Here is a 13,547-nt window from a genome sequence, read left to right on the forward strand (position 1 = left end):
CCCCCCGTGACCCCGTAAGGGACAAAATTAGAAAATTGATGGATGGATACTCACCAGATATGTAACTAGGTATACACAAAATCCATCCTACTTTCCAGATTGCTACATACTTTTGTCAAACTGTTTTGATTTTATCAACCAATCAGTGGCTGGAAAAATGCTGACGTGATAGTGGGATGTGAGGCAAATCTGAAATCTGATTGGTTAAAAAAAACACCTCCATTGCTAATACAGTTTAAGTGGCAGTTGGCCAGCACTCTTGATTCTGAATGCCCTGGGCAGATTACATTGACATGGCAACACACAGAAGCTGAAATCGTATTGGAAAAAACAATCAAACATGTACGAGAAGCAGCATGACATGCTACTAAAAGAAGATGATGGACTGTTTGTAAAAAAAAATGTATATCATTTCATGGAAAAAATACTAGAATTTAAGTCAGTATGTAGGTCAATGCCTCAAATTGTTTATGGCAGCAGAGAAGGTCTTGCTAACCCTGACAGTCCAGCACTACTTACTGATACATTACTTCAAAATTACCACTGTCAAAACATTCAGCATTCGATAAATTGTTTTTCTCGTTGTATTATATTCAGCTGGTCTCAAAGTATTTAACTTCCCCGAAATGATGTCATTAACATTCCCTGTTTGGCGTTAGGTGTGGTCTGTGTTTGAAAATGCTGACTGAAGACACGCAGAGGAAGATTTCTTGTTTGTCAGGAAAAATCAACATTGACTATCACGGAGAGATTGTCTACACCCACTCAAGGTATGGCAGTAAAGTAGTTTATACTGTACTGTACTGCACTAGGGCAGCAAGGTGGTACAGGGGTTAGTGCGTGTGCCTCACAATATGAAGGTCCTGGAGTCTTTCTGTGTGGAGTTTGCATGTTCTCCCCGTGACTGCGTGACTTCCCTCCGGGTACTCCGGCTTCCTCCCACCTCCAAAGACTTGTCCAGGGTGTACCCTTCCGCCCGAGTGCAGCTGGGATAGGCTCCAGCACCCATCGCGACCCAGAGAGGGACAAGCAGTAGAAAATGGATGGATGAACTGCACTACATGTGATTTACCTGTATGTGTGTGTGTTGTGTGTGTGTGTGCGTGTGTGTGTGTGTGTGTGTGTGTGTGTGTGTGTGTGTGTGTGTGTGTGTGTGTGTGTGTGTGTGTGTGTGTGTGTGTGTGTGAAGGCAGAAGAACTGGGATGCCAATGAATACATCAGCAGTCTCTATGAGGAGCTCAAATCCTGGGTCCTGGTCTACTGGAGAATCTGGGGAACCATCAACTGTCTTACTTGCTCCCGTTGCCAACAGGTTTTTTTGCACGTGCGCGCGTGTGTGTGTGTGTGTGCGTGTGCGTGTCTGTGTGTGTCTGTGTGTAAGAGAGACTAGGAAGGGCTATAAAGGTAAAAAAATATGTTTTTGTGTATTGTTGTAGGAGTTTGTGTGTGCAGAGCTGACCCACTGCCAGTACCACCCAGAAAGTGTGATGTACCCCAGCACGGGTTCTGACAAAAGCTGGAATGGAGCAGGAATCTATCCGTGTTGCAACCAGACGGTACTTCGTTTTGACCCCACTGGTATGGTAAAGGTATGGAAAATAGCAAATTATATTTGATCATGTCCATGTGGGCACTGTGAGTTGAGTTACAGAATGAAGACGTATGTGTGTTCATACATTCAGGGTTGTAAGATGCGAGATCACATCGTGAACGTACCAAATGAAGAGAACTGCGACGAGGTCACCTCCGCCCACACCCGAGTCCTCAATGATCTGCTGCTGCACCGCGACGCAGTATGTGCGCCTAACTCACTGCCTGCTGATGGGTCAGTGGAGCACTCAAATCTCAACCTCCAATTTGTTTTTTTGTTTTTTAAATGTTCAAGTGTATAACAAAGTTAGTCACTTTAAAACTTAAAAAACAATAAAACACTACTGTATCTACTTCACATACTGTAATTTCTACTGTATGTTATTGTTTTTTTTCCTCATAACTCTCTCTCTCCTCTTTTGAAAAAAACCCCAGCAACTCACAGACATTTATTTCATTCTTACTCCGCTTGGCATATTTTTCTAACTAACATTTTGTGTGTCTATCAGATCTGAAGAGTGCCCAAGCAGTGCAGAGAAGGACTGTGATGTCTTCTTGGAGCCAACACTCCTCGGACCCCAGAGAGCAGAAGGCAACACTGTAAGTATTTCTCACATTCTTTTTTTCTCTCTCCTTTTTCCCTTCAATTTCTGACATTTTCCAACTCTCTTTTTTTTCAAAGTTTTCTCTTTTGAAAAACTGGAGTCTTCAACTGGTAGGACTGCTCTCTTTATTGATTGTGTCTGTCCAAATAACTGATGGAATAAATGCAGTTGATTATTTTAGGGTGGCTCTGTATCAAACAGGTACCATGGAAATCTCCTTTGAGTCAACACTGTCATACAGTAAAATTAATATCACCGACAAACACACCAACATACTAAGCTTTCCCATCCTATCCTAATAGTTCTAAACATTTGTTTATTTCTTTTATTTGAACTATCATGCTTAAAAAATAAATCCTTAAAACAAAAGCACCTTTTCCACCAAAATTCAAGGAACATTTTCTACCAGAGTTTCCACTGCACTTGAACAGGTATGTCTATACAAACCAGGCTGATGATGAATGAGTGTGTGGCACATTTTAACATCGATGTTATGGAAATCAGCTAATAGGTCTGTTTTCTAACAAAACTACAAAGTTAGTAAGATACAAAACAAGAGGATTCAAAAGCAAAGTGAAATGAGATTTACCAAAAAAAAAATTTAAACTGTTCAGTGTCTCCTTGGAGAATAATGAGGGCGAGGCGAGTCCTTCTGGTCCACTTCCACTGGAATAACACATTACAATTTCAAAAAGTACTTAGAGAGCGCAGACCTCCACCCGCTATCTTTAAATAGTAAAACATTCCCGAATCCAGACTGGTTCGCGAAATGAAAGAAACACAGTTCACCCTCTTGTCAGTCATCCACAATCTTTGTCATTGTGGGTGGAGTCCGGGCCACTGGCACACACACACACACACCCACAAGTTGAGGCTTCTAACGTAGTAGAAATCATCCCGATCAGGCCCAAAATCTAATCAGTTGTTCTATTTTGGAAATTTCCTTAAAGTTTCATGAAAATCAGTGCATAACATTTTGAGTTATGTTGCTAAATAACTACAGTGGTACCTCAACTTACAAGCTTGTAACTTAAAACACTCGTATCTCAAATCATTGAAATTAATTGGTATCAATTTAATCGCGCTTGGTCCCCAAAAACAGCACAATTTTAACACGTAATATACCTTTTAAAAAGAAACAGAACAAAATATACAACAAACAACTACAGTAGTTTTTTTTAAGTAATGTAATAACAATCTAAAGCATTTACTACTTCCAGCAGACTGAAGAGGACTTCAAACATTTTGGTTTGTTCTGGTTGGCATCATGGTTCTCATTGTCTTTTAGAGCCCTCATTAAAAAACTTATGTCAAAACTTAAAACTAAAATGGGATTTTTCTTTCGAAACAAGTCCTGTTTTTTCCTGCAAGTTAGGAAACGCTTGATCCACTCCACTTTCATGCCTTTGCTAGATTATGGAGACTTGCTCTTTATGAATGCACCCAACACTTACTGTATTTGAAAAAAATGGATACTGTATGTCACTGTGCCTTACCTTCTTTTACTGGTTGTGGCAACCTTGTCCACCATTGCACTTTGTATGCTACAGCATACAAAATATATTTTAAGTGGACCCCGACTTAAACAAGTTGAAAAACTTATTCGGGTGTTACCATTTAGTGGTCAATTGTACGGAATATGTACTTCACTGTGCAACCTACTAATAAAAGTTTCAATCAATCAATCAATCAAAACAAACTGTTCGTCTTTGTGTGTTCGCAGATTTTCTTGATGGATGGTTTTTATATATAAATCACTTCTTGGTCTGGTTCCCAATTATTTGTGTTTCTATATGTGTAGAGATGTCATGTCTGTTCATGTTTTTGTTTTGGTCATGCGTCATGTCTGTTCATGTTTTTGTTTTGGCCATGTGTTTGTTTTTTGGACTCTTTTTATTTCCTGGTTGCACTTCCTTGTTTGGTTTGGTTTCCATGGTCACCCATTAGTTTTCACCTGTCTTGTCACGCACCTGTTTCACGTTTCAAGTCACGCACCTGTTTTCACTGATCACGTCACTATTTAAATCTGTCTGTTTCTGTTGTTCGTCCTGGCGTCCTCACACATTCACACTCCTGCCACTCTGATGATCCATGCTGCTCTTTTTCATGTTTTTGCTCATACCAAGTAAGTTTTGTTTATTAAGACCACAGTTAGTGTTTTTGTTTCTTTGTTCATAGTTTTTGTGCCCACGTGCATGTCTTTTGTTTCTTAGTCAAGTTTGTATTTCCGCCTTTGTGCGCGCCTTTTGTTTGCTTCCTTTTTTTTATAGTTTATTAGTGTTAAAAAAAAAAAAATCATGTATTCAAACTCACGTCTGGCTCGCGCCAATTTTCCATTGCCTTCTGGAGAAACACAACCCGAGAACCTAGTCATGACAGTAGGACGCCAGCAGAAGAGTTTCTCTGCAAGAAAATTGGACAATTTTGACGAGGCAGCGTGGGAGGTCCTCCGCGCGATGGAGGAAGAGACGCTGCGTTATTCCTTCGGGAAGCGCAGAGACCTGATGTGGGGGCAAGATGGAAATCTGGTGCCATTGAGCTCCAGTTGGTCCGAGGACGGCACTGCGTCACCGCAGTCCCGGAAGCGCCGCTCCAGACCAAGGACATCAGGGAAGGCGAGCGGACAGCATGCGGCACTGCCGCAGGCTCCTCCCACTCCGGGCGGAAGCAGGTTGCTGCCAGCTCCGCAGCTCCAAAATGACATCACAGACCAGGATTTTTTTTTTCTGAAATCTTTTTCTTTTGATCACCCGCCCCCAGCAAAAGACTCTAAGTCCAAGATAGAGCATTATCAGGACATGTTTTTACAAATTAGAGCATATCAGTCACAGTCACCCAGTTTTCATGCCCCGCCCCCCAGGACTCAAGTCACGCCCAAGTCAAGAAACAATTCTCTTTTTTCACCCACAAAAGCCCAGGTGGGGGGGAAGGAAAGACTTTTTGGACAGTTTGGAGGGGAAGATTCTGCCCCCCTCCTGACCTCCCTCCCCCCACCCCAAAAGACGGTTCCAGACCGCAGGGAGCGCGTCTGGGATCCGCTCCTTGAGGGGGGGGCTAGGGCTGGGGACTGTTCAGGTGGGGTCGTTCTTCGGTCTGCCAAGCCACAGCCTCCAGCTCGGCCACCACCACCTGAATTTCATCACGTCAAGCCACGGCCGCCACCACCAGTCTTTCGACCGGCCAAGCCACAGCCTCCAGCTAGGCCACCTCCACCTGCACCACACCAAGCTCCACCACGACAAGCTCCACGCCAAGCGCCACTAGTCGCAGCTCCACGCCAAGTGCCACTAGTCGCAGCTCCACGCCAAGCGCCACCAGTCGCAGCTCCACGCCAAGCGCCACCCGTGGTAGCTCCACGCCAAGTTCCGCTACCTGCTCCACGACGCCAAGTGCCGCCAGTCGCAGCTTCACGACGCCAAGTGCCGCCAGTCGCAGCTTCACGACGCCAAGTGCCGCCAGTCGCAGCTTCACAACGCCAAGTGCCGCCAGTCGCAGCTTCACGACGCCAAGTGCCGCCAGTCGCAGCTTCACGACGCCAAGTGCCGCCAGTCGCAGCTTCACGACGCCAAGTGCCGCCAGTCGCAGCTTCACGACGCCAAGTGCCGCCAGTCGCAGCTCCACGACGCCAAGTGCCGCCAGTCGCAGCTCCACGACGCCAAGTGCCGCCAGTCGCAGCTCCACGACGCCAAGTGCCGCCAGTCGCAGCTCCACGACGCCAAGTGCCGCCAGTCGCAGCGCCACGCCAAGACCAAGAAACACCATGCCAAGACCAAGTCCAAGACCCCCCATGCCAAGACCAACCATGCCAAGACCAAGTCCAAGACCAACCATGCCAACTCCAAGTCCAAGACCAAGACCAACCATGCCAACACCAAATCCAAGACCAAGACCAACCTCGCCAAGACCAGGACCAAGACCCTCGCCAAGACCCTCGCCAAGACCAAGACCCTCCAAGCAGCCAAGACCCTCCAAGCGGCCAAGACCAAGCTTCACCGCCCGAAGTGCCACGCCAAGCTTCGCCGCCTGCTTCGTCTGCTGCACCCGCACCTGCGTCATCTGCGGCTTCCACGCCTGCAATGACGACGACGCGCCTGCCTCCTCGTCTGCCACGGTTGTGGCCACTACCTGGTCGTCCGCCACGCCAAGTGCGCCCACCTCTTCGTCGGCCACGCATGTGGCCCTTCCCGGGTCGCCCACCTCGCCGGTGGCGGCGGCGTTCCACTCGCCGCCGCCACATGACTATGCCTCGGTGGATTCGGGGCCACTTGGCCTGGCGACCCACCGCCATGTCCCCCTCCCGCCCTCCCATGACTCTTGATCCTGTTTTTTGGACATCTGGGATCTGTCCGTAAGGGGGGGGTTCTGTCATGTCTGTTCATGTTTTTGTTTTGGTCATGCGTCATGTCTGTTCATGTTTTTGTTTTGGCCATGTGTTTGTTTTTTGGACTCTTTTTAGTTCCTGGTTGCACTTCCTTGTTTGGTTTGGTTTCCATGGTCACCCATTAGTTTTCACCTGTCTTGTCACGCACCTGTTTCACGTTTCGAGTCACGCACCTGTTTTCACTGATCACGTCACTATTTAAATCTGTCTGTTTCTGTTGTTCGTCCTGGCGTCCTCACACATTCACACTCCTGCCACTCTGATGATCCATGCTGCTCTTTTTCATGTTTTTGCTCATACCAAGTAAGTTTTGTTTATTAAGACCACAGTTAGTGTTTTTGTTTCTTTGTTCATAGTTTTTGTGCCCACGTGCATGTCTTTTGTTTCTTAGTCAAGTTTGTATTTCCGCCTTTGTGCGCGCCTTTTGTTTGCTTCCTTTTTTTTGCTTCCTTTTTTTTGTAGTTTATTAGTGTTAAAAAAAATAAATCATGTATTTAAATTCACGCCAATTTTCCTTTGCCTTCCGGAGAAGCAAACCCCAAGAATCAAGTCATGACAAGAGATTCCAGTCGCTACAGCTTAAAGTACCAGTAGAGTGGAAAAACAAGTTGACTTTATATGCTTATTTGTGTATCATTGTATCCATTAAACATGAAACACAGTAAATGAAAACACTGAAATACAGTAATTTGTATTTACTATTCGCAAAGTATGTGAAAACACCGCTTAAACAGCACAAAATGCCGCAAATTCAGACAGCCATTTTGAATATTGCGCTCTGAATACCTTCGGCTATTTTCGGAGATTGACATCACAGTAGTAACACTTCTGTACTCTGACAATGTTATTAGATCAGTCATACTGGAAATACGCAAATATTGGAAAGAGATGTGGTGTTCATCATTCACAATCCTCATGTAAAACAAGAACACATGCTTGGCTTTTTTTATGCATTCGAAATCATAAATAGACAACACTTGATTCAACAGATCGAGGGTCCTCTGTTGCGCTCATTATACTCTTTAAAAACATCCAGAAGCTGCCAACAATATTCCATTTACATGTAGTGACCTGAGAATTAACCAAATATGAGTGATATTGTTATTATAAGCGCCAATGCAGACAAACTATTTTAGCAGCGCATTGATAGCAGTGAGCTAATGCTAGCTTACGCTGCTATTACAAGGCTGCTTCTGCTTCGTCTTAAACTTGCTAAAAGTAAATTCTAGATTATAATTCATGCAGCTCTCACCTGGTAGTAGACAAATGTGGCTATGGTCTGACTTTCTGGTCGACTTTGACATCCCGAGATCGTGAAATAGACCCCATAAGACGCTTCCTGCAGGAACTTTTTTTAACCCTTCGTGAGGATTGCGATTTAATCTTTATCTAAACGGAATTATGTGAGCGTCCAGTTGGTCGGCATCCTAGCGAGAGTGGAAATATTACAGCAAGTGTTTGTTTTATTCTGATTTGTTTTTGTTAGTTTGTATGTTCAGCACCTAGCAATGCTGCGGATACTAGTGTCCCATCCATCACTCTGTTTCTAAAACTTATTGCTCATCCTCTTTGTGTTCAGGCTCAAAAATATAAGGTCCTGGATCATAATTTTTCCAAAAGTAATAGTGGTTGGCTCTCACAAAGTCTGCTTGATTAGCATTGTTGTTGATAGGGAAGGGGTCTTTGGTTCATAAAGGGACGTCACGCGATCACGTGACTGGCTTCCTCATTATCTCTCAAAATGGTTCGGGAATCTCCTTGAGATTGATACTAGTTTGATCATATCTCTGCAAACTTTGGAAGTCTTTTGGTGTCATAATTAAGACACACATGATAATAGCTTCAATATAGAGGCAGCTAATTTTTCCACTCTACTGGTACTTTCAGGTCATAGGACATCCTTGGCGTGGTGGTACCAAGAGCCAACACAAATCTTGGTTAAAAAAAGCCTTCAGATATACTGCTCCCTGGTTTTGGAATGACTTGCAAAAGGATCTGAGATTACCTGAGCTGATCACTTTCTTGACCCTCCATTTTAGAGGGTCGAGAAAACAGTTTTATTGGGCATTGTTCTTGTTTTTAAACTGTTTTTACTGAACATTTCTTTTTTTTTTTTACTTATCGTGTGTTTTTAGGTTAATGTTATCATTTATATTTTAACTGTGGTGTTTGACTGCCGTTTTTGTAGTTGTTATATGTATTTCTGTAAGTTTGTTTTGCTGTCCTCTTGCCCAGGTCACTCTTGGAAAAGTGATTTTAATTTCAATAAGACTTTTACCTGGTTAAATAAAAGATATTTATATTGATTGGTCATTAGCTCCAACAGACAAGAGCATTAACAATGTCCATACCTTTGGCTCTTGGGTATTGTCATTTAAAAAGTGGATATTTCTAGTTATGCTATCTCGGAGTAGTGGGGGAGAAGAGTGGACACCGCCAGTTGTGAGCGACAGAAAGAGAATTTTGACAATTTAGGAAGACTAAAGAAGGTGGACTGCTGCTAATGGTGTCCATTGGTGGAAAACAAAGTTATTCCGGGTTGTAGTTATAAGCAATTGCCGGCAAATAAGACCAGATGTTTTTGGATGGAGCTCACAGGCTTCACTGTGGCATTTGCTACACCAGCTAGCGGTGGGTAGGCTCTTAACTCAAATGATGCTTGCAACCTAAAGCATAATAAAATACTTTTAAGCTGGGGTACTTACAAGTTGAGGTACCACTGTAACTAACTAACAAACCCCAACAATTGCATAACTTTTTGGTGGAGGTATTAAATGTCAGTGATAAGCATCACAAACATACAGTTGATTTTACTTCAGCGTCAGCTTGTTGACTGGTTAGCACAGCATTAGCTCCACTCGACTTTTTCTTTTGTTTTTCATAATTATACCGATTTTGGGCTCTATGTTTTTGATTTTTGGACTCTTAAAGAGCAGCTGCACACGATTACCCGCAGTGAAAGCTTTGTATATATTTGCAGGTCTGAATCGTTTCCTTTTATTTTTTTCTGCATTTCGCCAACATGCTCTGTGTAATTAACTCCTCCCTCCGGCCCTCCTATATGTATGCCTTTCGCCACAACCACTTAGTTGTCATTGGTCACACTCCCAAGGACTTTTGAAGGGCTGGCCAGTGCTGCCGAGCCCCAACTACTCATTTTACCCCTTTAGGAAAGCTAAACAAAGTTACCTTTCCCTCAGAACCGAACAAACATTTTCTTGGGGGCGGCATTTCTCAATATGCTAACATAACGATAACGATAGAACATCCGAAGCATAGCAGGGGAGGGGTAAGGCCTGCAAAATTTACATGGACATAACCATATAAGTAAGTCAGGCACTCATTAAGGTCATTGCAACCTTGACATAAACATAATTTCCTACTCTTTTCACAATATGTCCAATATGTTTATTTTTGTGGTTGAGAGCTAATGTGTGTCATCATTTTGTCTAAACTTAGCAAAATACCACCTTCTCTTTATAGAGGCAGCAGTCTCAACTGTCAGAAGACGAGGAGTATACTACAGGGTCAGAGGTCACTGAGGATGAGGTGGGGGATGAAGAGGAGTTGTCCAAAAAACAAGGTGATACAACTGTTTGTATACGCGCAGTCGCAGATTGTCGTAAAAGACGTTTGGATTGTTTTGAAAGGGTAGTGAGTAAGAGAAGCCATCTCTGTCAAATTTGTAAAACCAGAGGAGGGGGTTTGCTACACTACCTATCCCTCACATACAATGTACAAAATACCAACAGGATGTTGGCACTTTTGGTTTCAGGTGCCCTCTCATCATAGATACAATTGAATGGAATATTAACCTCTGTTGTTGTGCTGGCAGAAGTCTCACTTTGTGGTATCTTAATAGCTGTTGTTTTGCACTATATAGAACGAAACCTTTCTTGTCTACCGTACTTACAGTTTACTTACCATTTACAGTTTACAACCTTGTCAAATGATATAAAACCATGTGTTAATCACAAAGATTATTATTTATTTAAGACTAATACCTTATGCTTAGATCAGTTGATAAGAAAATTAAGTACTAATCCAATATACTGCTTAAGAAGGGACTTATAAATAACTGACGAAAATAAATATAAATACAATTATGTCGTGCTTTATTAGATAACCTAAATTAATAATGAATATATTTATTAATTAAACTTTTAATAAAATTAAAGTGCAAATAAAAATTCAGCTCCACCACTTTAGTCATATTTTTTGCGCTTAAGAAACTACTCTATGACTGGAGTTCCAGACTCCTGTTTGTCTTTACTACCAATAGTGGTGGAAAAGTGCATTAGAACTGAGTACCGTTGCGGCCCTAACGGACCACAGCTGAGAACCAGGGGCCGTACTTATCAAGCTTCTTAGAGTGCCATTTTACACTTAAGTCCTGAGAATTTGCGAAATTTAGTCCTACTCTCAAACTTAAGAATAAAAGCTTTTTATCAACGTTCTTAAGTCTAAGAATCACTCCTACTCTCCACGATATTTAAGAGACCTTCAGAGGTGTCTTAAGTGGTTAGGAGTTGCCAGCAGGGGATGGCACTGAGGCGAGAGAGACGTGCGCGAACATTCAGGGAGCGGAACGATGTTCTGGATTTGTTTGATGACGAGCAGCTGATCAAACGGTATCGTTTAGACAGAGCGGGTATTATTTTTGTCACAGATTTAATACTTTTCGATTCCATGTTGATTTCTACATGTGGCTGCAGTGGGCTAGTATATATAGAGCCACCCACACCAGTTTCAAATTAGTTGCCTAATTAATGAATTTAAAGAAAATGTTATGACAGTAGCGTATGTGTGTGGCCGTGAGGTGAGTGACGTCAGTGAGTGTGTGGGCGAGAGAAGAGAAGAGAGGGAGCGGTAGCGTGAGTGCCGGCGGGGACTAGTTTGTTTTGTATTATTTTGTAGTTTATTGTCAAAATATACACTCCCATTGTCCAATTAAATATTTTCAAGATATTTCTTTATTCTTAGACAACGCATTCCCTTCCGTGATTGGTCATTTCTATGGACACAGAAATGACGTCACCTAAAATTCCATTTACGGCACATAGTAATGTCGTAATTCAGCTCTGAGCGTGACACTTAAGATTCAGTCCTACACTTCGCTGAAAGTGTGAGTAAGACGCTTGATAACTAACTTTTAAGTGCAGCTTTCAGCGAATAATTTATTTACTCTTAAGCAGAGGTGTGGACTCGAGTCACATGACTTGGACTCGAGTCAGACTCGAGTCATGAATTTGATGACTTTGGACTCGACTTGACAAAATGTAAAGAGACTTGCAACTCGACTTAGACTTTAACATCAATGACTTGTGACTTCACTTGGACTTGAGCCTTTTGACTTGACATGACTTGCTACTTTCCCCAAAACCCAAAGATTAAAAAGTTATTTGGGAGCGCGCCGCTCCGTATTTTTCATTTTCTTCGTCTGTGTCTATCAGCGTGTTGTTCCTGTCAGCTGGTATGCTCTCAGTACAACAGCCAATCAAATTAGATCTACGCTGTTTTCATCACACAGCTCTCATCCAATCAAATAGCAGGACAACCAATGAAGAAGAATTGTAGAACAATGCGGCAGTGAGAAACAATTATGCCAAAGTTAATTTCGTTCGGGTATTAAAACTACGACTTGGTCAACAAAAAACGAATTGCCCTATGCAAATCATGCAGTTCGAATATTATAGACGGAGACGTAACAACTTCCAACTTCGTTCGACATTGAAGATGCACAAAGAAGGGTAAGTTTTGAATGTAAGCTAACGTTTATTGGCTAAGTAACGTGACTTTTATTTTCTGTGTAGTTAAATCAGTGAGGCTGTATACTCACTGCTAACGTTATAACCATAGACATCTTATAAGGGTACGCAGCATCGCGCGCTACTGCCTACAGGCGCAGACGAGACGCGGAGCCGCCATCTTGGAGTGGTGATCCGCTCCACTAGTGCAATTCATTTGGCAGGAGCAATGAACTGTCAGCGCATTTAATTCATTTTACCTCACTGAATACCACTGATTTTCACGCGCTTTTTTGTTATATGTGTAGCTATGATAAAGGACACATGTTTTGGAGTGTTTTATTATTCATAGTTTGCTTAACAGTAATATAATATTCTTATACGCTATAAGTGACCAGATGTCCGAGATCAAAACTGGGAATATAATCCCAGAGAAAGGGGAAAAAAACGGTCAGCTATTTTTAAATTGAAGAAACAATATGATTAGGTTATATATACATGCGTATATCCTACATAAACAATGTATGAATACATTAGATATCTATATATCTTATCGACTGACACTTTGTGTTGATATTTTGTATTACATTCTTCCCTTAAATGATCATGTTTACACTGATTGTTTTATATGTATTTTTTATTTATGTCGCTTTGGATACAAGCGTCTGCCAAATACTTCAACATAAACATATATAAACACCTGGAAGTCATTATATCAGTTAAAACCACCAATCTGTTTCACTGGATTCAGAATAAAACCAAATTCTGTCTTACTCAACAATGTTAGTATTTGAATATTGTTACTTGAAGACTTATTCCTGGTTACAATTATACTGTTAAGAAAGTATTGTCTTATATTTTGCCTAAAATGAGAATGCATCATAATCAGTGGCGGCTGGTGAATTTTGTTTTAGGTGGGGCTGAAAGTTTGTAAACCAAACCCCTGTAGGGGGGTCATACTCCCCCAGAAGATTTCTTTGTGATTTTCACATACAAATATTAAAGATCTTTGCTCCTTCTCAACTCTGTGGTAATATTATTTTCATAAAATACAACCAATAGTACATTAATGTTAAATCTTACTTGTGATAATCACCCGATTCCTATTTTCAACAGTCCGCTCATATGAGTAGGAAAACGCTGAACACCATCTTTGTTTTCTACCTGTCAACTGTCAGTTTAGGCTGTTCGCCGGCTCCTCATCACCACTTCAAGATGGCGGC

General features: G+C 42.3%; 1 protein-coding gene across 3 annotated transcripts in view; it reads left to right on the plus strand.

Moving 5' to 3' along the window:
• The window catches only part of sanbr (SANT and BTB domain regulator of CSR), a 36,653-nt gene that overhangs the window by 9,652 nt on the left and 13,454 nt on the right, over nucleotides 1–13,547 (plus strand). For all 3 annotated transcript variants that reach the window (XM_062058829.1, XM_062058827.1, XM_062058826.1), the window contains 7 exons: nucleotides 660–770; nucleotides 1,190–1,313; nucleotides 1,438–1,590; nucleotides 1,684–1,826; nucleotides 2,101–2,191; nucleotides 2,274–2,306; nucleotides 10,061–10,160. In XM_062058829.1, coding sequence (XP_061914813.1) covers nucleotides 660–770; nucleotides 1,190–1,313; nucleotides 1,438–1,590; nucleotides 1,684–1,826; nucleotides 2,101–2,191; nucleotides 2,274–2,306; nucleotides 10,061–10,160 — 755 coding nt within the window. The remainder of the gene's footprint in view (nucleotides 1–659; nucleotides 771–1,189; nucleotides 1,314–1,437; nucleotides 1,591–1,683; nucleotides 1,827–2,100; nucleotides 2,192–2,273; nucleotides 2,307–10,060; nucleotides 10,161–13,547) is intronic.

Source organism: Entelurus aequoreus, linkage group LG09 (genome assembly GCF_033978785.1).
Source record: "Entelurus aequoreus isolate RoL-2023_Sb linkage group LG09, RoL_Eaeq_v1.1, whole genome shotgun sequence".
In the NCBI taxonomy this organism is placed as follows: Eukaryota; Metazoa; Chordata; class Actinopteri; order Syngnathiformes; family Syngnathidae; genus Entelurus; species Entelurus aequoreus.